Here is a 27,392-nt window from a genome sequence, read left to right on the forward strand (position 1 = left end):
CTTAGTGGGGTCTCACATTGGGAGCAACGGGAAGAGAGCCTTTGACTCTCCCACTGGTAGGTGGGCTATTACTGCAACAACCTACTGGCAACTGTCAAGCCCACTTTCAGTCCAGCAGTAAGTCATGTAATTTGTGGCAGGACCTGGGGTGCCTTTATTCCCCTTTCCCAGGACGCATGCTCCTTAATTACGCACAAGCGGGATAAGAAACTTCTCCAGTGTTTCTCCCTACCCCCCACTTCCTCTCCACCGTGCCCAGATGTCACATCAAATCTGAACACATACAAAAGCTTGAGAGAGGGAGAGGAAAGCTTCCCCAGCTCAAGTCTCAAATCTAAAATATTTCTGAAAGGTTGTGACTGAGGAGGGGGAGGGAACAGGGGAAAAAATAAAATAGTCTCTGTAATAACAGCCTGCGTCTAACTAGTTTCTTTTCATCTCTGCCTCAAGGAAGCACAGCTTTTAAACCATCAGAGATGCTAAGCATCACCAGCTAACCATCCTTAGACACATGTCAAGGCCTGCCATTGCTACTGCCCTTTACGTCAACGTGTGTCTTCTATTTCCAGCAACTATTTTAAAGCCTATTTTTATTTCTGAAACTGTAAATTCAAACACAAGACGCACTCCAGTCACACAACAGGTAAGTCCAGCAAAACTGAGACCCACTCCGCTGCTCTAAGGCCTCGTCACTGTTTTAAGCCATGTAAGAACTGGCAAGATTCTTCATCAACAACCACCTAAAGAACAGGAAAACATTCAAGTTTTCTTCCCTGCAGTACTGTTCTTGCACACTTGGATCCATTGTTGAGCCAGCTAAACCAAACGCTCAAGAGAGCTGACAGCTAACCGGAGCAGAAGAATTGCACCACAAGGGAAAAGACAAACTAGTTTTTCACCCCGGTCAGGATTCTGACAAAACTCCACAGGTTGCCTTTGAGCACGGCAGACTTCCAGCATCACTGAGGCTCTGCATGCCCTAAATAAAACTGCCTTTGCACTAGGAAAAAGAAAAATGTTTTTTTAAACTGCTAGATTATGTCAAACAGCCTCTTGTGCAGGTCTAGGCAACAAGATTTGTCAGCCCACACTGACTGCAAGTCTACAGAACCTAAACTCCACATGTGACTGGGTTTATTTCTCAGGCAAAGGGCAAGCCAGAGCAAATCCACTTGTTCAAAACTTATTATCAAGACATCAAAAATCGCACTGCTCAGAGAACATCAGTAATCTGAAATAGTTTAAAAGAGCTAATTAAGCACAATAGTGGATATAAGCTATCTATTCTTATGTTTCAATGCAGACAAAACAATCCTAAAGAAGATTCTGTATTAAGAAATACAGAATGCAGACTGTGCTTACTCAAGGGGGAAATTCAGCACCAGTGAAGGGAAGATGGGAGAGAACTATGCAGTGGCTGACAGTGAGGATAAAGAGTGAAATAACTATGGGTGATAATCATTGTAAGCTTGCAGTATTGTAACAGGGCCAAACAAACCACTGCCATCTTTAAGTGGATAAATGAGGCAATACTAGGCAGGTGTGGAGAAGAGACAAGCTATATTGGTGGGCAATAGTGGCCCTTACAGTATTACTTGTGAAAATATTAGCAATGTCAGTGATGTTGTGGAAATACTAGAATATGCACACTTCAAAAATACATAATAAAATTAATAAAGCTTGGAACAGGTTACCCCAGGAAGTTGTGGATGCCCCATCCCTGGAGGTGTTCAAGGCCAGGCTGGATGAGGCTTTGAGCAACCTGGGCTAGTGGAGGGTGTCCCTGCCCATGGCAGGGGGGTTGGAACTCAATGATCTTTAAGATCCCTTCCAACCCAAACTATTCTATGATAATGATGGACTGGAGAGGGCCAGTGGAAGAGCCAAAAGAAAGAAGAGGTGGTAAAATTGGTTCACATGCCTTATAGCAAGGGTTTACTGTTCAAATCTGTTCAGGACAAAGCAGCTCAAACTACTCCTTTATCTCTAGTTGCTCCGAAGGGGAAAATTAACATTTCCACACAAAGTTGTTCAGTCTAGGGAGAAAAAGGCTACAAGGTCTGGTGGTATCTATTTCAACTTTTCCAATAAAATCCACAAAATTTTCCAAATGTAGCACTGTGGTCTACCAGAACGACTTTACTCTTGATGTATCCTAACAGTGTTGGGCTGTTCTGCTGTTGTGAACATACCACAGGCTCCTGAGAGGATTGGCTTTCTCAGAGGATGAGAAGCAGCAAGGAGCAGAATTGTTCAGAAGAAACACAGAAGAAAAATCTGGAGTTTCTATTTCCTATGTTCTTCCTAAATTCTTAGCAACATTTGGTGTCCTCAGACTTCTGCTTGTGGCTTTTAAACCTTGCAATTGAATTGCTGCTTATTATGAGAACAGTCTGTTCAACTAATTTGTGCACAAGTACCAAACCATACATATGACACATAAGCCTTTTTTTAGATGGTATTTTTAAGAACTGTTTAGGGGCAAAGTCAGACAGTCATTTTAAACTCTTATTGGGATTTGCAACTGTACAAAATCATGAAAAAAAAGCATTTCAGTTCCCCATTTCAGTGCTAGAAGCAACAGAGGTTTTTCAATCCAGTGACTTACCAGGGAAAAACTGAATTGAATGGACACCTATTTCTCAGGATAATCCTGCCATCATTCACCATTTTTTCTTACTTTTCACTGACTAGACTAGAGTTTTAATTTTCTTATTTAGGTCCTTAGTGAGCAAAACTACAAGAATATACTAACATTTGAGTGCAATGTATTTTGCTTTTCACAGCTATCTGCAGAAACCTAGAAATAGTTTTAGCAGAATCACTCACCAGGGATGTCTAGTCCTCTGGATTTAACCACCAAAGCAAGTAATGCAAATAAAATAAAACAATGCTTTTCCTTTCCTTACAGAATGTTCTTTACCAGAAGTGGTGTAATTCTTCCTAAATGGCAAAGTTTTTCCTGACATGTTGTCAGGTTTCATCAGTAGATAACAACAGCTGATTGTGAAATAAAAGACTATGTATTAAAAAAATCACAATGTGACACCATGTAATTTTGACATGTGGCAACCATATTTTCAACAGTCAGGAGGAAAAAAAGAAAATCAACCCACAACCAACCCACATCACTGTTTTTATCCAGTGCTTTCTATATGGAGTAGCATACTCTTGTAACACTTCAGAATAAATAATCAAGGTCTCAGTAATGTCTCCTCACAGATTCCTGCTAAATTGCTTTTAAACAAATACAAGAAGATTTGCTACACGTAGTGGAGCAAAGTAAAGGTTAAGCTGTCATTATAAAGCACAGGCTACCTGAGGTTAGGCTGGAACAGAGTGTTTATCCAAGAATTTAATTGGGAAATTACTGTATGCTTTGTCTATAATGGAAACTTAAAACAGATTTCTTTTTCCTAAACAGGTGTAAGCTTCATAATAAGAGAGATTTTCAATGGGCTGGCAGCCACCTGAAATAATTAACCAGCAACTGATAATCTTGTTGGGGAAAAATAAAGGAGGTTCCAGATAACATGACACTTATTTAGACACATGGGAATTACTCTGTTTGGAGAGCACTCAGACTGATGAACAAGTAGTTTAAGGATCTTCAAGAAGATGAAAAAATCTACAGTCAAATTTTACCTATGTTCTTTCATGGCGAGGAAGTCAAATGCCTGGACAGAGGCAATTTTTTGTTCTATTTTATGCAAACGATGGATTTACTCCTGCTCAAAGGAGCACTGTTCTCGTTTGAAAGCAGCATAGCTGCTTTTGACACTTTTTTTTTTTCCCCATCCGACAAGTGTATAAGGTTGTGGGGGCTGAATTCCAAACTAGCCTTATCAAGGCCTTAAAGGGAAAAGGTACCATACAGTACTTTCCACCCCTTCCACCAATCACAACAGCCATTGACAGGGTTTCAGCTTTGTCATTTATGGGACTTGAATTTTTTTACTTTTGCCCAATATATAATGCCAAGCCTGCAATAGTGGGATCAAACAGACTGATCTACTTCTTAAATGAAATTCTGGATGGTTTCTATTTGTTCGGACTCAAAGCCCAGAAGAAAGGAAGCACATGCATTTGAAAAAAGCATCCTTAGACTAATAGCTACAATTCAACCTTGCAAGTGCCTAAAAGAAAAGCTAGGAAAGACTCCAGAGTCATAGCACTGTTTAAGAGGGGACTCATAGTGGTGAATGTTTTATATTATTTACTTGCCTTAAATTTTCTAATTCCTGTTTCTTCAAAGGCGAAGAAGGTGGAGCTGCAATGAATTTATCCCCTTCATGACTTTTATTGCTAGAATAAAAATAGAGTATTAATTAGAAGGAGTGACTGCAAATAATTAATTTTTAAAAAATCTCAGCGGAATAATCATTGATATTTATTAACTCCATTGAAAAGGACAGCAAAAATTTAATAGTCTAAAGAAACAGGGAAAGGAAACTAAGCAGAAACTGAGGCACAGGCTCTTATCCCAAGTGTTCTATTTGAGAAAGAAGAAGGGGGACATTTGCTGGGAAGGATTTGACTGACCGACTAACCAACCCACACCATTCTCCACAGCCTTGAGCTACTTTTGAAGTTCAGTGTAGAACAAGAACTTTAAACTAGAGAGATGCAGAACTCACTGCATTTGTAGCCTCTCTTCTTTTAGCCTGCAGTAAGAAAAGCAGTAAACTAGTTCTCTCCCTAGACATCTTAAAAACTAATTACATAAATATTCTAGAAAGATAACCCACAAAGTGCTACAACTTCCTTTAGACTTGTAGCTGCCCTTTATTCTTATTATTATTTCAAAATGTCTTTTTTAAAAAAATAAAACTCCACTTTCTTAAAATTATGCTTGGCTTCTTTTTGGGGAGCAAGTATCTGCTCTATTTAAAAAATATGCAACTTTGCTTCCAATAAGCTGAAAGAACCTCCTGGAATGAGAATTGAAGAGAAGGCTAACAGCTGCATCTTGGCAGAGAGAGACACTAAGGTTTAGAAACAGATAAAAAAACTTAATTGAAACCGAGTCTGTCCACTGAACTTTTTTTTTTTTTAATTTGATGTAGTTTCCCATCTGTTTACTACAAACAGATAACTCCAGCTTAGACCTTCAAAACAGATTGCAACAGACTCCAAATGAAACCTATACTCAGTACTGTTGTATATAACTCATGCCTTTACCAAAAATTAGATGTAAAAAAATACCCTTAGCCACTGAAAGTATTAACTGCTTTCTTCTGAATAAGAGAGAATCTGCCTCAGAGTCAGCCTGCTCAATTAGTGGGATTTGCTTCAAAACCATCCTGTTCAATTAGTGTGATTTTCTTCTGTTATATGCTTTACTGTTCTCTCACAGAAGGTCCCTTGTCAGAAGGAACAAATCCTTAGGGAACCTTTCAGAATCTGACACACAAATTCAAATTTGTTGCTGGATATTTTGAAATTGGCAATAACCACTGGGAGTTATGAGTCTTTAACTTTTTTTTTTTTTTTTCCCAGCTGAAGCAGTATCTGATTTTGAAAGCAGAAGGTAGTAAAGGATCTTCTCATACAGGAGTTTTCTTTTCCTGACTCTTACAAATCCCCATCCCCCCCCCAAATAAAAATAACCCAAACAAAAAAGGAGGTCTTGTCTAAGTGCCATCATTTTGTTTTCATCACTGCCCCTTAGTGGGCCCCATAAGCTTAAAATTGAAGTCGAATTTAAAGCAGAGAAGCTTCATCTTAATGGGCTGCATACAGCTTTCCAAGTTAGTTCACAACCTCCAACCTTGGTAAGGAAAAATGAAAAAAACCCCACAATAATCCCTCATACTTTTATAAATAATTTGGTCACTTGACAGGAAAGATTGTCATTGGGAAAAAAGGGTTAGAGAACAGCCTTGAAATAAAATACTGTTGTAGCCATAGCAGCCAACAACTCCCAGCCCTAGTCTATTCCCAGGGAACCTCAGAATATATGGGGATGCACCTTGTGCCTACGCAACACAGCATATGTGCAGTAAATCCTGACAAATGGATCTTTTCTTAAAATTTGTCTGTACTTGGGTCTGACAAAAACATTTTGTTTTTTCATTACTCTATAAGTAGTTCTACCATAGCCACTTTTTCCAGATTAGTTATTGTAACTCTTCCCATCTCAAAATGGTCATTAATGAAAGTACAGGCTATGGCCGAAAAAGTTACTCTTCAAAAGGAAGCTTGGAATGCATCATGATCAACACAAAAAGTTAAGACGCCTTCCTGCTATTTAACATTTGACATATACTGTCTATAAGTTACTTTTTCTGAAGTTTTAAGGAAAAAACTATTTTTTTCTTAAACACTTTTTTGTAAAATGCAATTTATTAAACAATAGCTCCGTGCTACTTTCGTGCTTACCTTCTAAATCTAGTTTCCCATTTCTGGTCTAAAACAAACACAAAAAAGCATACTAGGGCTGATGAACGTCAAATCTGATCATTGGGAAATGTTTACAGCTGAGTTGCCAGACATTTATATATTGAATCAAGTACATGGCGCATGTGCACACACACAGAATCACTGTATCATGTGAAACTTCACTTACAATTAGAGAAATACCAACATGCACTGTGGGAGAGTGTGGGAAAACATAAGATTTGCAGCACAGAAAATAAGATGGCCAGTGAAAAAAATAATTTCACGGCCTATTTCATTAAAGTTGTTAAGAACGGTAGGAATCAACTCAGTATTTTATTCTTAAATTAGCATACCAGCAATTAAAGCAATGAGCAGCTAACCAGTTTCCTTGGATATCCTAACACTGCTAAGAGAACTTACGAACATGTTATTTTTTCTGCTGGCCAAGCAGGATAGATGGCAGACACAGACTGTCAGCCCAGAGTTACTTGAGACAAAAAGAAAGGTTTACATGCAATTCTGTTTACCTGCATGCTTCACTGCTTTCACTGTTTTCTGTATTTCCCCCCAGCTGACTACTAGTTTTAGATCCATTTTCCTGCTTTGGCTCCTGCTGGTCTTCTGGCAGTAGCAGCAAGGCATTTCTTAGACAAATCGCTGCAAATTCCATACTGGCTACAGGTATTGCTGAGGACTGCCCATCACTTAAAGAGACACAGAAGTTAGTGAGTAGCAATCCTACTAAATTAAAAAATAAAAGCAGAGCTGCAGAAAGATCTGAACACAGAGAAAACTTTATCCTAAAAAAGCTAAATTATGTTTTGCTATAACACATTTAATTTATGAAGACTTCGGTGTCTTGCTGTTCTTACACATGGAAAGTACACCACAATGCCCAAATAGAGCGGGCAGATGCAGCTACAAGTTCTCTTCTTTTCCTTGACTTCACGTCCTGAAGTTTTATGACAGAGCAATTAGATTCTTTCTGCACTTTTCTAAAGGGGATTACTGAAAACACATTTTTTATGTGAGAAAAAGAGGACAGATTTAGATGACTGGAAATAAAAATTTCAGAGAAATCCATCTTAAGCTTTAATGACCTTCTTAGTTAACAATGAATACCCAGTTAAGCCCTCTGCTGGCATTCATAGAGGAGGCATCCAAGTGATGTTTAAGTAGGATTCATCAAGCATTTTAGCATGCTTCTCTCTTCACTACATTAATGATTCCAAAATGAACAGTTATTCCATGACAGTATTAAAAACTCCTGATAAACAGATACATATCCTTAACAAAGCTATGATAACAAAAATAAAGAGCCCATGGAAAACATACTTACTTATAAACAACATTCTGTATTGACTGGGATGCTAGGACTATCTTACGATGGTACCCTTGACCCACTATAGATTGCACAATTCCCTTTTTGCTGGGAAGACCTTTAGTCTCTTGTTCTGATGTCTAAAAGGAAGGGGAGGGAAAAAAAAAGGAGGAATAAAATATCAAAGCTGTTGAAATGAGAGCTTGACAAAACAAGTGAAAGCTGGAAGACAACCTGCTAAAATATAAAAATTAATAGTTTATATGGGTACAATTTTAAATCTTAAGTATGATGAAGGATCAGGCACCTTCTATTGTCTTTGCGTTGCAGAGGGATTTTACCGCCCACAGTGCAATCGCAGATTAGTTCTGACAGCTTGTCTGATAGCCCACTGACCTAGTTTCTCCTTTGTTTTGAAAGCAAAAGAACAATGAAACAAGTAGTATTAAAAGAACCACTAGGATATCTGAAAAGAAATAATATAATCAGCCAAATAATATTCAGAATTGGCACTGTAATGCTTGCCATCTTCTTTTCCTGCTTACACAGCATTCAAAACGCTCTCTGAAAAAGCTGCTCTCAAATTGTTCCAGGGGAGCATGAAGCTGAACTACAACATATGCAAAGTTACATAAATTAACTTGTTTAACTGATTTTTGAGTATGCAGACATCCTAGGGGTCAAACGAACTTAAAGCATCTTAATTGTCAGTCCCAAGAATTACCTCTACACTGTATTTAGAGGGGTTTGTTTGTTTGTTCTACCGTGAGCCATCTTAACAACTTTGTTGGTAAGTAACATTAGTGATGAAGAGTCACAGTAGTAAGGAAAAGCTTATCCTAAATCTGTATTTCAAGTAGCTATCACTTTTCAGAAAATTCATCAGAATCTATTGTGAAGAACATTGACATTATAATGGCATTTACTGTCACAAAAATACACCATAGAATGAGTTTGGTTATGAAGCACATATTTTGGAAGAGGTGCTAAAAAAACCTGCAGAAGCGGAATCATCTTTCATCCGTATTTTATAAACTAAAATACTAGAGCAGGTGAAAATTAGTTTCAGTGAAATTACTTTTCTATATGGTGTTCAGTGTATAAATATGAATCCATACTTAGATACAAAGGAAGCAAATTGAGTTACAAGGTCAAATTAAACACTATCGATTTTAGGGCTTCACTTGTCATGTTGCAAATCTATCTCATAATTTAAAGACACCTCCCCTTTGGCTTTAATATTAACAGCATCCAAAGTTAATGTCTTTTCTTGCAAGATTACAAATTCAGGAAACAGCAAGCTGTTTTTGTGACCTGAATTCAAGCACCCTGGTACACAACACAAGATCACAACTGTAGGACGAAGAAAGCTAGGCTTCAGGAGCCTAGCATGATCTACTGCTTTGGCTAGTCTGTGGTAAATGAAGTGCCCCATGAGGCTCCGTCTTTCCCTTTTCCCGACTGTTGAACACTGTCCTTGTAAACAAAATCCTAGCTTTGTTTTTTTTGCCACAAACCTATGCTAATCCAGTTTCCCACACCCAGCTTTTCACTAGAGATGATCACCTGTGTCTTCTTTATCTATGTGCCATTTGTAACTAGTAGGACAGACACAGAAAATTGCAAAATCAGAAGGCTGTTCTTCCTGCACTTGCTGTGCTTTATAAAACTTGGAACTATCTGACAACAGCTAGCACATACGCCATCAAAGTCAGTGTGTTTTTCATGCAACACTCTTGAAACTTCAATGGTGAGCCTGTGAAATGGGGATAACAAGCAACCCTCATCCATAAAGCTATGAATATCTTTCTTAAATTTTCTGAAATAGAGACACCAAAATAATGAGCACCATCTAAGTTCCCATGAGAAAATTTATGAATTTTGTATCTGGAGAGATTCAGATAGTGTGCAATAAAAAAAGAGGCCACTCAAAGAGGGAAAACAGAGAGAATTCAGGGACAGAAAAAAAAATGGAGATAACATAGCTGTTTTTTCAAATAATCTCACCCATCCTGTGCACTAAGTGAAATGGGCATACTGTGGAAATAACTGCATGGGATCGTGTAACTGGAGATTACATCATCCCGCTCCACACAAGAAGGGTGAATTACTGTTAAACAGAGAATCAAGTACAGTTATCTCTTAATTTCTCAGATGTACTATTTTGTTGCAGTCTTCTATTCAAAAGAATGAATAATCCTGTCCCTACCCCTCTGAATTTTAGTATATGGACTTATCCTAAACAGACATGGATCAACAGGTTGAAACCAAGATTCCCAGAGGGCATGCGATACATCTGCCATCAGTAGGTTTCCACAAACTTTGCCAGCAGAGGAACAAGTCTTAGCAGTTAGGGATACAGTTCCCCAACAGCTGTGATCACAACAGCTTCAGGATTGAGAAGGCTGATCTCAGCTTCCTCAGCCTATGCCACTTTTAGGCTAGCCACACTACAGTCTCACCCCTCTCAATCTCTAGTGGCAATTGAGTAAGGAAATAATGAAACTTTACATGAGTTTTGGCTGCATAAAGAGAAGGAAGATCACATGCAAAAAATTCAGTGGAATTCAGAGCACATCTTGTTATCTTCATCCCGTTTAGTCCTATAAAATAAAGCCACATCTGAATTTGGATAGTGGATTTACAGTAGAAAGAAAAAAAAAAAAAAAAAAGAAGTTTAAGGAGTTTATATCAGTTGTACATCAAGAAAATTGTCAATAATTGAGAACATCCCAGGAAGGAAGCTTCTCTTTAACCAAATACTTGTAAGGACTGCTAAAAGACTTTGTATCTTTGTATCTTCCAGTAAAGTTCTAGGACATAGTGCTATATTTTGGTTTTAAACAAGATTATTCACCAGTCTGATCCAATAACCATATTAATTAAAACATCACAAACTTAATCTTACTTTCTGCTACAACAGTAGCAACATACATTCAGTCATACCTTTTACACCATAGTATCCAGCCTTAAGTAGAGACCAAGGAACTCTGCTGGGATAGATGTATGTTTTCTCCTACTGCTACAGATAAAATTTAAGCTAGAACCTCATCATTTCAGAACTGGTAATGCAATTCCTAGCATCTAAACATAAAAATCCAAGATGTTTCAGTCAAAAAATTTCCAAAAAAATTAAGAAAAACAACCCTTCCACCTCAAAGTATCAGCAGTAAAAGTTATCAAAGTTGTTTCTGTGCATCAAGCCTCAAAGTGAATATCAAACCTCTAAAAGCAGCCACAAAAATTTTCCTTCCTTTGATACTACAAATGGTCACTGACTCCAATCTCACCTTGTTATTTCTGAAATCCAGGAACAGAAATCCTTGGAAGCACAGAACTTAGTATAGAGAAAAGATTTTGAGCAGGTTTAATTCTTCCGTTCACACACAAGAGACAGAATTACCTGTGGGGTTGTTTTGTTTTTGTTTCCAATATATATCATATATTATTTTATATTAGTTTTATGTATACATAAAAATACATAAACCCCAAGATTTTGCAACAAATATGAAATGAGTGTGGAAAGCTGACGCATCGTAAAATATCCATAAACAGTAAGTCAAACTATTAATGTTAGTATCTATGTTTTAAGCAGACAGCATTCACTACAGAAAGAACATATTGCTTCCTGTTATAAATGATGCCACATTAGAGAATAATACAAGTTTCTTTCCAAATAATATCTTTATGTTTATTTCAAGACAAAGTAAGGTAAACCTTCAGATGACTTGGAGAAATCTAACACGCTCCAAACCAGTTCACGGTTACCCATTCAGTTTATGGGTTGGAATGCCAAAGGGGTGTGACGGTAAATTGTCAAAACAAAATCATGCTTAACGCATCTCTCCAGCAAAAAGCTTATAACTTTACAGAAGAGCAGCTCTAACAGCCACTTACATGCTTTTGTTTCATCTCACACCAGTCTTTTGGATAGCCTACTCAAATTCTTCTGACCTTTGAAAAGTCAGTTAAACACTGGGTCTCAAGACACTGTTTCCATAGTAGCTTTCCTCCACCTGTTACAGCTTCAAGTTAAACACGCAAACACACATATACACAAAAATAATTGATCTGGACTTACACAGAGTTGTTACAACATTAGGCCTTTAAAACGCATAGTTCAGCTCATGGTATTACTTCTTCCTGTGATCACATGTATTTTGTAACTACAATCAAAATAAGGCATTTGCAAATCTACTTACCCCTTTATTGGCAGCAATGCAGCATTCTGCTATTCTCAGCCAAAGACGAGGGTTTGAGTGATAAACCTGGACTGCCTCAATCAGGCATTCAAAGGCAGCTAAGGGCCTCCCAATATGCAAGAGCTGAATTCCACAGTTGTAGAGCAACTCATACCGTTTGTTAGTCAGCAGCGTACACATGGGTCTCCCTGAAAATTTTTTACCTGCAGAAAAGGATTTTGTCATATTGAATGTGCTCAAGAGAACAGAAAACATAACTCTGGGAGAAGGAGGGAAGCTGTGGGAAACACCCAAAAACTACCAAACCCCCCTTTCATCACAGAAATTCATTGCCTCCTTCTGTAAATAAATTCCTTCCATACAAATTAATTGTATTCTTAGTACAGGTTGAAGCACATTAAATACTAACTACTTATGTTTCTTGTCACTCAAGCTAAATGTTATATAATAGTGTTGAATTCTATTACTGTTATATGAGTAACAAAGATTTGTGAGAACACATATCTTTGTTACTCATATAAATTCCACAACAAAATCACTTTGCTGTTAAGAAGCATAATACATTTTCTGTCTTCACACTGGTACCCAAGACTGCGCTTAGGTACAGGGATGGGGAGGAATAGGAAAAGCAATAAAATGTGTGACAGTAACTAGATTTTAAAGAAAACAAGAAATTACAAAATTATCACTTGATGATGAAATCAGATATTTGGAAAAGAAAAAAACCTTAAGTATTATTAATCAAAGCAAGAGAACTTACTATGTTTATATTCTTGTCTTTTGTATACTTACAACAAAAGTAGATGGATACAACTAATCATAAAACAAAACAATAGATGAACATTTCTCATGCAAGTTTGGGAATTATTCAGTAAGAAAGTTCGAGAAATACACCACCTTCCAAATGCTAATTTAATGGTATCGCACTCCACATTTTCTATATATTCTGAGTTAAAAAAAACAAAAACAAAAACAAACAAACCCCACAAAAACCCCACTTCAAGTCCTGATGATTCTACCTACTGTCTGGAGGACTTTAACATCTTTAACAACACAGAACAGGTCACAGAAACTTTGTCATATCTTCCTGACTGATGGTCAAAGACTATAAATGAGAGAAATCTGCCCCAGCCCCACAGCACGTCAAAGAAAACAGCAAAAAAATAACATATTTCATCATAATTTATTCCTGGCAAAAGCAACTATACTCTGAAATCAAGTTACAATCAAAATGCTCACCCTCCTTACCCTGTCCTCTGCAAACAGACGGAACAGGAATTTTTCTGATAAGCACTGAAAGCTTCTATCCTCTATTTTCTTGATTTGCCTACCCTTCTTCCACCATCTATTTTCATCTCTCAGAAGTCTTACCTGGATCTGAGCTGCTTGTTCCTAGCTGTGCACACGCATTATCATTTTCTTGCAAGGCTTTCTTAAAGTAAAAAATTCCTAAATTGTGCTTTCCCATTGCAAAGTGGATGCAGCCAAGATTGTTCCAGAACATACACCTTAAGCATTCACCTGAGAGAACAGCAAAAGGCCACTTTTGTAAACTGAAAAACGTCACTGAGCCCATAAAATGCTCCCACCACTCTCTCAGGGGCCAGCATATTACAGTAGTTTATTGAACATGTTCTTCAGTGAGATGTGCATGGATTATATGCATTTACATCGCTGCCTCACAAGCATTTTAACAAACTGCATTTCTGTATACCATAGTTCTCTTGGACAGCTGACATGAAATGCTACATATAAGCAGCCACAGATTTCCAAATCTTATGCACCGTGTTCTAGGAAAGCCAGGAATAAAGCCAATTTGATTAGACTGCAATTTGAAGTAAGTTCACAGGGAGGTTTTCGTAGGATTTAGCATGCAAGCACTTAAAGTTTTCTAACAGATGGCACTTGTAAAAAAGGAAATTCTCAAATTATGTTACCTGCCTAGGTAAATATGTCAACCTAACCATACAAGCAGGAAATGTACTCTTCTTCCTAAATCTATCATGTTCAGGTAACACTGTAAGAATTCTTCTGAACAATAAAGGACAGAAAATTAAATTTTTAACTAATCTGCTGGTAATGGAAGCTTTACAGTGTTACCATTGATAAAAAAGAAAAAAAAAAAAACCCAAAAATCCTAGCAACCAAGAAACAGACCATTAACAAATTAACTAGACATTACTTTAATCATAACCCAGGAAGACTACTAAGTGAACATGCCACTGTGCAAAAAAGTTATTTGAAAATAAAACATTCCAGAAAATATTAAGTTATAAAAAGAACTTTAAACATAAAAAAACCTGTCAAAAATATAAGTTACAGTAAATTCTAAAAGTGTCAAAATGTACCAGAATAGGCATTATGGCAAATATTTTTAATGTTTTACATGAAATTTATCTGTAAATACAGAAGTTTACAAAATTTACTCAGTCTTGTGATTCCCAGGGCCAGCTCTGTGACTTCTATCATCTAATGGCAAACTACACAGCAGTATCTACCAGATAAAAGATCTTACAGCACAAGAAGTGTACTATCACAAAACAGTGAACAAAATAGTAAAGAAATCCAATAGTTTTACAGTGCAAGTATTTTTTGAAATCCTAATTCTCTACTGACACAAGACACAGCTTCCTCTCTGGATTTTGCAACTGATGTTTTAAAGAGTCAACTAAAATCTCAACTGTATTTAAACAATACTGTATACAGTGAGTGTATACATAGACAGCATATATATTTATAGTAAATAAAACATATAAAGTATAAAATAATAAAATAACCTTTAATCTAAAGTAGTATACACATTGATGTGCTATTACATCTCTGTGCATGTGTACACATATATACTTTCTAGATATAAAGGTAACTTAAAATGGCACACAATAGAAGTCAAACCTTAACACTTTATGAAACATTGGCTTTTCTCCCACAATAACTATTACAACTGCTACAGTCTCCTCTCTGAGTACAAACTGAAATCTCATTTCTAGATCTACTACATTGCTTTTTGTCTCATGTCTTGATTTAGAGACCCAAATATAGGCCTTGTAAATATTACTTTTACATCTTCACTAATCCATTTTCTTAGACAACCACTGCATTGTCTAGAATGTTCAATGAAAAACACAACAGTGTTACATGAAGGAGCACAACAAGAAAGATGAAAACACATCCAGGATATAAACTCATGACATTCAGGACCTAGTCCCTTAAGTAATCATCAATATGCTTAAAATTAATATAAATGAGTAGTCCTATAATACCACACATTTACATACTTGCAGGATGAAGGTTTTCTGTTTTACCTGTTTTCATGAAGCCTGGATGTTCAGCAATGTTTGCACTGTTTAAAAGTTTCACCGCTTTACGATAATTGCCCCTCAAATATTCAAAATTGCTTTTAAGAAAGAGAGAAGGAGCTGACTGTGAAGGAGAAAACAACAGTTAATTATCTCATTTTATATTTCTACTGCTAGTCTTAAATCACTCCTTGTGATTAACTCACAGCTTGTCCCTGCTGCCATTTTAAAAATACATGGGTATAGGCCCTAATACTTCCATGAAGTAGCATTTCTTTGTTGAGCATGTGATTAACACTCACCTCCTCCAAACTACAAAACTATGTATACTCTTTGTTACTGCCCTAAAACCCAACATTATTCGAGAGAACTCTGTCATGGCAATGGCTAAATGCAGAGGATCTTTCTCCAACCTGTCTTCTAGTACACTCCTCCCCACGCTTCCCTCCCTGTGGAGTTCAGCAACTTCCTCCTGGGCTGTGATCTTCCTGGTCTGCCAACAGAGACCTCATGATCCAGAAGGATTTCTGTCAAACTAGCAGCTGTTGAGACTGGCAACAAAAGGGAAGTGCTCTCCTCCCATTCCCTGCTCCTCAGTTAATGTAGAATTTATCTGGGATGGTGGACGTAATTCTGAGTTGAGAACTCCTATATAAAAAAGAAACTGCTTTCTAGCAAGAGGTAAGCCTCTGAAAAATTTCAACAAAAAGAAAAAACTCAAAAAAACGCATATCCCAGAATTAATCTTTTATGAACTGGTTTAAACCACTAATGACATCAGAAGTTTGTAATAGCCATAACATTCATAGTAAACTAAAACTTGTAAATTATAATAAACAGGTTTGTTTTGCTTTATATAGTGTTTCACTGTTATTTTGGTATCATTAACAATAAAGCACATTTTTCTGAGCAACTGAAACCAGCACAAATAAGAAAATTCTAAATTAATTACACTTGCAGAAGAGATTACAAACCCAACTGACTATATAAAGCATTATTTCAGGCATCCTTCTTCAATAAGACCTTTCTTTGTAAAGAAAGTTAGCAAATTCAGTTTTAAGATAAAGAACAGATCGAGATCAGAAAAACAATAGCCTTAAGAGTACTTACATTCCCAGCTGTATTCATAACAGACTTGATTTCCCTTTTGCATGCTTTTAGTGACTTCATCTGGATATAAGCTCTCACCTTATACTGTTAAAAAATTAAATTTGTTAAATACAAAACAATAATTGTGCAGGTCTGCAAGATGAACTATATCTAGAGATTACATATTTAATATGTAAAATTTTCCAATATTTTATATCTATCTTAAAAATAGGTAGTCAAAAGTTGTTCAAAAAGCCTTTCTAAAAAAATAAATTCTATTCAGACTTTCAACAACAAATTTATAGGCTTCGTATTTACAGTAAGCAGATGCACACTTTGTTCAGTGGTCAACAGCTACTCTAGATTGAAACACAGGTACTAGCACTTAAATTGACAAATTAATTGAAGTAATCTAACCTCTTAATCTCAGACATTTACCTACTAGACTGAAAACACCAGTAAGTGAATGCTGATAGAGAAGCATTTTGTTTCTTCACTATTTTCCCACAGAACAATACAGTGAAATAAAACTTCAGCTGATTTAGACTGTTGGAGGTCTAACAGATATAAAGTCAATGCAGCTAACTGCAGCTTAAAAAAATTAAGATAAACTGCAGGGATTGAAATTGGCTTTTTTCGTGCTCGGTCAGTTTTTCCTGTATGTGGATCTTAAAAAAAGGAAGAGTTAGATAAATTCATTCTTTTGTTTAACAACATGAAATTCAAGGATAGAGAGATCACAATTAATGCTGAACTAGATTTGAAGCAGATGACACCTGGTTTTAAGAAAAACTCAAACTGATGTTCTTGTATAAATAATATGCAGACACTTACCTGATGTATCTTAGATTTAGCAACTTCTATTAAAGCTCCACTTTCAGCTTTTTGATTTGACGAATCTTTATTTGTATTATTGCCTGACTGAGTGTCAAACAGGAAAAAAAAAAAGGAAGTGTTACTATTAGTCACCTTTAAAATTCAGTTTACAGATTCTTACATAAGCTATTTTTATCAATCCCACATGAAGAAGAAAAATAAGCATTTAATAGTAAAAAAATATACATCGCACCAAATACTGCAACTTGAGCTTAACAATCAAAATCCAAGAACGACCACACCAGCTTATGAAGAGCAAAAGTCTTTATTAACATTAGTGTTATGCTATGTTGCTCTGCAGTTGAGGTATTTTAAGAATTATCTTATCCAGAAGGATGATATGTACATTCTAGAGTATCTCTAATATTTCTTCAGTAGAATTTCTGTATGCTTAAAGATATGTTTTAAGTGTGACGTTCCACCAACAGGAAAACACTGAAGTGTCTTCTTTTCACTTCCAAGCCACTACTCATTCTACTGATTTTTGAAAAAGACACATACAAAAGATTTAATTTGAAAGTACGCTTCATACTTTCAGATACTATGTAAAAAAGATGCTTGATTTCCCATACTATGGTATGCGATTGCAATTCCTCTCTGACACTGACTTCCCTTTCAAACTTATGGTCTCATATGGTCATAATCCAAGACAAATAAGGAAAATTATGGATATTTGACCCTGAAGACAACGGTCTTTCCAATGCAAGTCTCTGACTTAAGAAACACTTCTTAGCTCCCTGGGAGTAAGAGAAAAGGGTGAAAGAGAGGGAATAAATAGCTGTTGTATACAATTAACTCAGTTACTAACATGTATAAGTTGCTATCTGAGGTTACATGAGATCTAACTTAGTTTTATAATTTAAAAGTATTTCAAGAGTAATTTTCGATTGAGTTAAAGCATACTTCTTGTAAAGACTTAGTGGCATTCACATGGTTTTAAGCATACCTCATTTTTTCCATTCTTGCTGTTACTGTTGCCCTGTGAAATCATTTTTTCCAGAACAGCAAGCAGATGCAGGGCTTTCTCAGCTTGGTAAGTTAGCAGGTATAAGTCTACAAGCAAGAAGCACACAGCCTGGGCAAACTTCTCTTCTGTATAAAGCAAATAAGTAAAAATTATTTTATAGCTTCGATACCAATCCTTCCAAACACGACTGAAGAAAAAAAATTGACTGTAAAGTGCATCTATGCAACATTATGAGAAAAATCACTATATTACATAAGGAAAAAAATGCAGACATCTACACAATAATAATAAGTACATACACTGAAAAAAAAGGTAATTCATTCAAATGGCATCAGCATAAAACCATAGACTGAAGACAGTTTAACATGTATTTCATGTTTATAGATTCTAAGAGTAGGGCTAAGCAGATCAGCACCAAACATCCAGCATCTAAACAGACAGAGCCATATGCATACACAGAATCCCACAGAACTTGAAAGGATTCTGTACATGCACATCTCTGCTTGGCTGGCTTCACAGAGTAAGTCCCAAGTAGGCATACTGAAAACTGGGAGGAACTGAAGGAGAAACATGGTAGTATTTACTTAATTAAGTATTTACTTAGACACACACACACACACATATATCCTTCAGCCTTGTTGCCTCTAAAAATCAACTAGGACTATGACATTATTTCATATCAGTACAGCAATTCCACTACACAAGGGTGCCATAGCTCATAAAAGTTGTAGACTTTATATTCAGATATGAGCACACCCAATTACATATGACCTAATGCAGGTATTTAAAAGTACCCTGACAAATATACACCCACCCATGAAGCCATATGACTCAAAATACTGGGTTTTAAATAATTTAATTAGTTTGTACATATTATTTACATAAAAAAACTTTTACAGTTGTCAAAAATCCATTTCAGTTTTATATTTGTCTGCTAAATGTTTCTGAAGTACCTTCCTCCCAAATTCAATTGTTGTCCTTGATGCACGCAAAACATATTCTTCATTCCAAAGCTTATCTACTTTTTTAGAACCATATTAGGCAATTTACAAATCACTTCTCTGATATTAAGAAAAACTGAACGAATAATGATCTTTCTGTAATTATTGCATTAACACAACTCTTCTTTCTGTCTACATACCGAAAGGCTCTATAAACTGGTACAACTTCTCCCCAACAGATATAGCTTCAGTATACTGACGTAGATGATATAAAATAACAGCTTGATTGTAGTACAGCATGCTATTTTCAACATCATCTAAACCATCCATTTCTTCAACAGCAGAGTGAACCTGAAAAAACCTCCACTTGTTTCATTAAACTTTCAATACCTGTGATTTTATAAAGTGACAAATATTTAAAAAAAAATAATCCAAAGGTATTAATTGGTCTAAAGATACGTCAGTAAGACTTTTAAATTAATAAACTTTATTGTTGTTCAACATAAACTCAGCAAAAAAATATTAAATGATATAGAAAGCCATCAACTGAGTAGTAAAATAACATTTTCACTTTTTTATTATTTCACAAACTATTTCAGGTTAAGGAGCTTTCTACTGAAAGAACATAGCAGGTCTTTCTACGATTATAATCTCTGAAACGGTACAGCTGCAGATCAATTTCAACAATAGCTAAAAACTTAACTATAAAAACAGTGTCCTAAATTATTAGACAGACTCAAAGTTTTTAAAGTAATGTTACTTTCTTATTCCTTTATTACATCCAGAGGACAAAAGGCAGAAGTTTTATTCCAATTTTACTGGAAGGTTTCACCACCATTAATAGTACTCAAAATAAAGTACCATGTCAATGTTTGCATTACCTGGTTCTTCAGCTGGTTAAGGGTTTGTCTCAAATTGTCTGTTGTAGTCTGGTTACTTTTACAGAACTCCGCAACAGCAGTATTCAAAGTTATTTTGTAGTCATCTTTGTTTATCTCTTGAAGGGTATTTAGGTGTTGTAAACAAGCATCATAGTTTCCAGCCTGGAAATTGCACACATACCAGCAACATGCATTATAAGATACAAAATTTAGTCTAGCAGGCTACTATGTTTTAACAAAAATATCCTCTTAAGTTTACGTAGCAAAGTAGTACTTCCTTTATCAACAGCAAGTAAAGCAAAGTAAATGTCTACACATGTATTTCATTATTTATGCAGATTAATATTTATGAGAAGTAAGTTTAAAAGTTGAGGTCATATGCAAACGTCAAAAATAATTCTGTGGAGGAAGGACAAACGGAGCAGTTGATTATTATAGACAGATACTTCATTAAAAGTGTTATTCTGATTTCTCTTCATCGTATCTAGTTTCAAGATTCTTTATTTTCTTTCAAAATATCACATGTACATTGAGCGGCTGCAGTTGCTTACGCAAGTTCCAGCGCATCATTTTACGTTAATTCTTCACTTCATCAGGAGAGACCAGGACTCACAATTTACTCTGTGGTCTAGCTTAAGACAGGTTGGAAAAAGATTATGTCACTTTCCCAGTACAGGTTTAAATAATATTTTTACAAGTTTTAGCTGTTGAATGAAGTATTCAATCATCTAGGCATGCATAAACAGAAACTAGGACCGAAGCACGATGCTCCTCTGTGGTATGAGTTAATCAAGAAATCCCTTTCTTTGACCTCAGGAATAGGCAAGGACTCCAGAATGGCTCACCTCTTTCTGCTTTCAGTTTTAGTCTTTTCTGTATTTGTGCAAGAGGAATTCAGTGGCATCAAGGAATGAGAGAGAACTCCAGACTCTTTCAACTATGTTAAGCCTAAATGATCCTTCACTCTCTACTGTTCAATTCCTGTACAGGAATAATGACCTTTCACCTCTTCTGTGTCAGGGTTACTTTCAATCTGGTCAGTCAGATAAGCAGATTCATTTCCATCTCTGTCACCGCTTCACAATCAAAAGCTATGCTCTTGAGTACCACGACCACTTTCCACTTCCTCCTCTTTTTTGAGTGCTGTTCCATGGAGCTTCTCCTGGGCTCCTGCCTAATTTCCTCTATTAAGGGAAGAATTACAACAGAGAAAGGCTCTGTTGTCTTTCTGCTCTTCCTGACAAAGTTGCCATTCTGTGGCTACTCTCAACAGAACCATCCCAGTTCCTTCAGTCTCCTGTGAAAGCACAGTTAACACAATTTACAGAGATGTAGCAGGACATTGATACACAGTATTTCCACAACTCTAAGCATCAACAGCATGGATTGCCTAGTGATCATGTGTATAAACACAGGGACTTAACTGCTGGCATGCTCTTTAATTCAGACAGTTCATCTCCCAGTGATTTTCTTCATGTGTTTCACACTTAAGAGTTTCTCTTCAACAGGAGCAGCTTTCAGATCACAGCAACAAAACTTCTAACCATGGTTGGACTAAAAACCTTGAACCCTTAAATGCTCAGCTTATTTTGTGATGTTTTTCCTCAGCCAACAGTCCTTTACTCTACTCTAGTAGAGAGGGTCTAGAATATAATAGACAACTTTATAGTAACTCTATCACGACTGAAATTGGAAGCACAATATGATAAAGCAGCACGCAAGGCAGTCCACAAAGCTATTTACAGCAACTCAATAGCAAGTAAAATCGGCAAACAAGGCACTAGACTAATTCTGCTGAGATCTGTCATCACCTCACAACTCCATGAACTTAGAGAGTTCCTAAAGCAAGAAAAAAAATCACAAGATAAACAAAATACCACCTATAGGTGTTACATGTTGAAGAATATGTTTTAATGTAAAGTAACAGAACAGTATACAATGCATTTTATGAGAACATACCAAGATGCTAAAATGAAAAAGGTTTGTTTAGTTGCTGTTTTTTAACTACATGCAGTTCCTTTAAACTCTTTAACACAACATTTTTAGCTTGAAGCCATTAATTCTTCAGAGAGATCATGCATTTCCAACACTGATACAGAATAGCAGTCTGCTTCTTCTAATTAACTCATGATACTGCTTTTAAGGCTACTAAGTTTTGAGAATCAAGCTTAAACGTGCTCTTGAGCACTTAGTTCAAGTATCCCCTTCAGTCTTCTCCTATCATAGCAGACAGAAAATGCATGTGCTGGCTTTGTAACTTTTGGTAAAATATCCCATTAATACATTTGCAACTGTGATAAGAAAACGGGGAAAAATAATTATATAAGCCCATTTAGCAGTTATGTGGTAAACTAGAAGTTTCAGAGTTTGTCTTTGTCTTACCAGAAAAGCTTGCAATGCACTGCTTGACAATTCCTTTTCCTGATCAGTAATCCCAGAAGTACCTGCTCCTTCATGTTTCTCAGTACCTTGATCTGTAAAGCAAACAGAAGATTACAAGCAAGTTTGCAAATGCGGTCACAGCTATACAGCTTAAAAATTTTGTTTCTTCCAGTTCTCAAGATCCTCCTGCCAGTACAAGTAACTTTGCAGATACCTGCAGCAGTGTCTCCCTACTACACTATCTCAAGTTATCCTATACTCCTAGTGAATTCCTCTCCACAAAATGTAAATGTTACAATCCTAGCTAAATTACTGTGATCAACCAATAACCAAAGGTCAGCAAGTTAACTGACAATGCATACATTTTATATTTCTCTTTAAAGCAGCAACCATACACTAGGACTGTCTTTATTTGCACAAAAGTTAGCAGTGAAGGTGCTAAAATAAGTACCACACTCAAGCAGACAAAAAACCATGCATCCTGTATGCTGCTGCCTAAACAGCAAGCAAGGGATGCTTTAGGGAACAACAAAGAAACAGAGCAAACACTGGAACTTCCACCCAGCTGCCTGCTTTGGAAGAATAAGTCTCCCTAAATAAGAGGCTGCAATTGAACCATCATTGTTAATAATCACTGTCAGACCTGATATATTTTTTAAAACTCTCTATACTTTTGTAGTCTTGAATATACTCCATCAAACACTATCTAGTAATTATACTGCAAGATACGAGCAAGTGCTGTCTCTTCACTTTTTCAGCCTCACTCCTGATCTTGCACATCTTTGTCACTCCTGATCTTGCACATCTTTGTTTGAATCATCTCTTCCGAGGTGAGCAGGCACAGTTCATTCTGCATCTTCCTCATGTTTTTCCCCTGAATCATCTCCAGTTCCACTATATCCTTTTCCAGATTAAGACAACAAGAACTGCATGTAGCAATTATGATGGTGCTCCCTTTGAGCATTTATATATAGCAATATAATAAGGTTTTAATTTTTTGTCTTTAATTTCTTTTACATAGAATTCCTAATGTTTTACCTTTCAGTCACTACTGAATGTATTTTTCAGAAAGGAGTCTACTGAACCCTTTTATCATCACAGAATTCAGTAAAGTTGCACTAAAACCATAGTACTGACATTCCATGTCAAAGAAGCTGAAAGAAACCCCACCAAACCTCTCCTTGTACTGAATGCAAACTAATAGAGGAAAAAAAACAAACCAACCTACACCACCAGCTACCCACCATACCAGACAGCTTATTTCTAGAAGCATTAATTCATGTGCTAGAACATACAAAAATAATGTAATGTTTTTGAAATAAAGACTTGATAAAACAGCAATGGTTTCTACTTTTGCAGGACTAGGTAGGCTTTGTAAATTCAATGCCGCCTTTCCCTTCCCTAGAATTCATATTCCAATACAAACTCTACTAATTTTGTTTTCTATTTGAACAAATGAAAATACTTATTTGTGAGCTCCACTGCAAAGTCCATTCCTCATCACCACCAATGTATCTGGATCATCTGCTTACTGACTATGAAAATTTACAAATCTAAGACAAACAACAACAGTAAGGGGCAACCAAACCTCAGAGTCACCAATTAACATCCACAGTAGGAATAAAGCAGACTTAGTAAATCTATCCATAGTTTGTGGTTCTTGCTGGGAAGATAGGGAGATCCCTTCCATTGCCCTGTGCAATAACACATTTGACCAAGAACTGTAAATATTTGGTTGTGACTTCCATCCTGCATCAAGATGCCGAAGAAGTTGTTTTTAAAATCTCAAAAATCTTACACCCAGGATTCAGCAATTTCAGTCTGGATCTTCAAGGGGCTACAAAACCACATTCACCTGCTAGAAAATCTGGCTGTGCATAAGGCTCTGATCAACACCACTTGCACTGTCTCTTCCTTGAAAGGGAAAGGCAAGAGAGAAAAATAAAATACAAAAAAGCTCAGAAAATTTTTGATGCACCAATGTTTTCCACAGCAAAAGAGGAAAGGATCAAGAAGCACCTCTCCTCCAAGCTAAATTCAGAATACATCTGATTCCTGCCCTACATCTTGTGGTTGTACAGCTGAACAGAAAGCTATCACTCTCCCAAGGATCTCCAAAACATCAGTGAACAAGCAAATGCATTTTCCCTCAAACTTTCATGATAACAGTTACGTTACTTGCTTTACTTGCTCAGCATGCCTTTCAGATTATTCTAGTAACAGTAACCATAGTGCACAGACTTCAGACTCTAAAACTTCTGAAGTCAGTAACACTCAGTCTGGTCAAGAGGTTCCTCACATACAGGTTTACCTAGCAGAGTGCCATCGACTACTGAGTGCATTAGTGATTACTGTCATTATACGCAAGTTTGTAAAACAAGCCATCTCAAACGAAGGTGGAAGTCTGAATCCGGAAGTAAAATGTCTTTGGTTAAGTGAAAGATAAACCAAAGCGACTGTTGTCTAAGCTGTTTGATAAAAGCACCACTTATATAGCTGTTTGATTTCCTAAGCAAAAATCAGGACAGACTTCACTATGTCGCTAAGTCTACTGGTATGTTTGCAGGGAAAGGGAAAAGGGAAAACAAAACAAAACAAACAAACAAACAAAAAAAACCCAAAAAACCTGAGGACCACTTTAAGCAAAAACAGAGCTGTCCCTTCTCCTGCAAAGTCAGTTTTATGGCTGTAATCCAATGAACTGCTCCAACTACACTCAGTAACAAAGCAGGTTTGCAAAACCTGAACTGGAAGCTTATCAAGAAAGAATAAAACTAAAGTCCAGCTGACGAAGTTCACAGCATAGCTCTTTCCTTTGAAAAAAAAAAAAACAAAAAAACAAAAAAAACAAACCAAAAAACACTTTGGATACTCTCTACCCTTTTTGCCCACACACACTTGAGAAAGCTGTTGAAGAGCTAAAGGTCCTTCTGATATACTGTAATCCTGCCACTCTTGTTTAGACTAGGATCTCCTGCTTCAGTTGATCTTTATTACTGAGAAATCTCACAGAAAGGAGTCACCTAAAAGCTGCCTGGCACACAATACAGAAAAGAACCCTCCAATTCCACTTAAATGGGGGAAGAAAAAAAAGTACTCTTGCTCTCTTGGCTGCAAACACCTATCAAGTGCTTGCAAACAAAACTACTATTTCCATAGTTCTTGAGGCATTTGAAAATGAAACAGGTAGGTGCACTGTTCCCTGGGAAAACATACAGCATGCCACTTGCTCAGTCAGTTCTAGCGATCTTTGGCATTCTTGCAGAGGCACATGGTATGGGTAACACACGGCACACCAGTCACCACTGACATGCTCCTACCCATAGAGGAGCTAGAATTATCAGATGAAATGTCTGAAACAGTGCAGATTCTCTGCTTTACAAGTGACAGGACTCAATTTATCTCTGTAAATTATATTTACACATGGACTTGTTTGTTCAACTTTTCATTTTGTCCAACTTTCACAAGTACAGAGCAACTCTAAAGCTAATACTTGTCAGGCTAGTGATGAGGGGCAAAAGAAGCAACCTGGAAAAAAATGTAAAAATCAACTGCTCAGATTTTGATCTGGAGAAAGCTGCTGCACTCAGATTGAAGTTAAAGAAGCAAGTCACGAAATTATCTTCATGATAGCAATCCTGGGGCTACGCAGCAGAAACACTATGCAGAGGGTTGTTTGCTTTGCACAGTAGACAGTTGTTCCTACTGGAGAAGTTACATCTCAGTGGACAGCAGAACTTTGGGAAAACTGGCTCTACAACATGACAATGAGGAAAAGCATGAGACTGACACCTGAAAAGGGAGCTTGCTCTCCTCATCAGCTTGCTGCCACAACATCATGTAAGCAACAAGAAGCCATATCTCCCACATGCACATACCCAAAGGCACCTGGAGAGTGACTGCAATCATTATCCTTCTCATACCTGTTCTCTGTATCTCCAAGGACTGCTGCTCCTGAGCTCTCTTGTTCCTAGGCCCTGCAAATTAAATCTCGCATGAACTGTGCTGTTGAATACCAGAGCATCTCTGGAATTATTTTTTATTTCCAAACTCCAAAAGATAATCTCTTCCTTGGAAGGGGAGGAATCTATCACATGACTCTTGTTCCAAAAGCATTTTGAAAGACATGAAAAACAACCAGAGTGCTCAGCCTTTATAAGATAAGGACAATTTGTGGCACAAAGACTACATTTTTCTATGAAGCATTGCACTACTAGTATAAATACAATGGACTTCTTCAATAATGTACAATAAAAAGCAAACCCTTCTCAGTGGAAAGTTATTTGTAACTCACTGCTATCAACAAGTTCAGTATGTAGAATATCTTTCCATAGCTCATGTCTTTGATTCATTTGGGCACATACTTTTCTTTTAGGCAAGTTCCTTCAATGCTTCCAAGACCAACAACAAAAAACTTAATGTCAATTTTTTTTCTTGTAGTTTAAGAGACATAGTGCTTACAAATAAACACAGGAGAGCTTAGTACACATCGCTCAGTACAGTACACTAATTTTTCCTACAATCTTCTTCAGATACCAAGAAATTTTGTATTTAGCCTCCAAAGAACAAAATCCTTGAGGTGATTTTAAAAAATGCTGCCACGATGTAAAACCACCTGGGAAAAAAAACTAAGAACACAAGTCAATCCCTTTGGCTTTCATCCACATGCCCTATTCTCTGTCCCCACTGAGCTGCCATCGGAGGGAAGAACCTCTCCTGCAAAGAGGACTTCTTGCATGAAGGCCATTCTTACAGGAGATGGATAAGGAGTAGTTTATCAATAATAATGGGTTACACAGCGACTGTACTTGAGATTTATTTTGTAATTTCTGTGATTTCTCTCTACAGTGTCTTTTCAGGCCCGAGTTTAGGGGGTGAGACCCGCTCATCCCCTGAAACCAAAGCAGCAACTCAGAGGGAAGCAGACTGAACTCCAGAGATGAAGTAGCAACATGAAACATTCAAATCTCCCCAGCACCTTCCAAACGCCCCAGATTAACCAATGAGCCCAGAACCTCAACTTCTGTGGCGCTTATTAAGCTCTGAGAGACACCCA

The 27,392-nt window shown here is 36.8% G+C and overlaps 1 protein-coding gene across 1 annotated transcript in view; it reads right to left on the minus strand.

The window, feature by feature from the left end:
- The window catches only part of CNOT10 (CCR4-NOT transcription complex, subunit 10), a gene marked incomplete at its 5' end in the record, with an annotated part of 28,590 nt that extends 6,162 nt beyond the window's left edge, over positions 1–22,428 (minus strand). Inside the window, 12 exons of the mRNA XM_010074601.1 lie at positions 4,225–4,305; positions 6,909–7,085; positions 7,721–7,842; positions 11,905–12,107; positions 13,276–13,425; positions 15,207–15,324; positions 16,311–16,394; positions 17,124–17,210; positions 18,112–18,257; positions 19,274–19,424; positions 19,955–20,116; positions 22,337–22,428. Coding sequence (XP_010072903.1) covers positions 4,225–4,305; positions 6,909–7,085; positions 7,721–7,842; positions 11,905–12,107; positions 13,276–13,425; positions 15,207–15,324; positions 16,311–16,394; positions 17,124–17,210; positions 18,112–18,257; positions 19,274–19,424; positions 19,955–20,116; positions 22,337–22,428 — 1,573 coding nt within the window. The remainder of the gene's footprint in view (positions 1–4,224; positions 4,306–6,908; positions 7,086–7,720; positions 7,843–11,904; positions 12,108–13,275; positions 13,426–15,206; positions 15,325–16,310; positions 16,395–17,123; positions 17,211–18,111; positions 18,258–19,273; positions 19,425–19,954; positions 20,117–22,336) is intronic.
- Positions 22,429–27,392: the final 4,964 nt, after the last annotated feature.

This window comes from Pterocles gutturalis, unplaced genomic scaffold (genome assembly GCF_000699245.1).
Source record: "Pterocles gutturalis isolate BGI_N339 unplaced genomic scaffold, ASM69924v1 scaffold28552, whole genome shotgun sequence".
Taxonomy (NCBI): Eukaryota; Metazoa; Chordata; class Aves; order Pterocliformes; family Pteroclidae; genus Pterocles; species Pterocles gutturalis.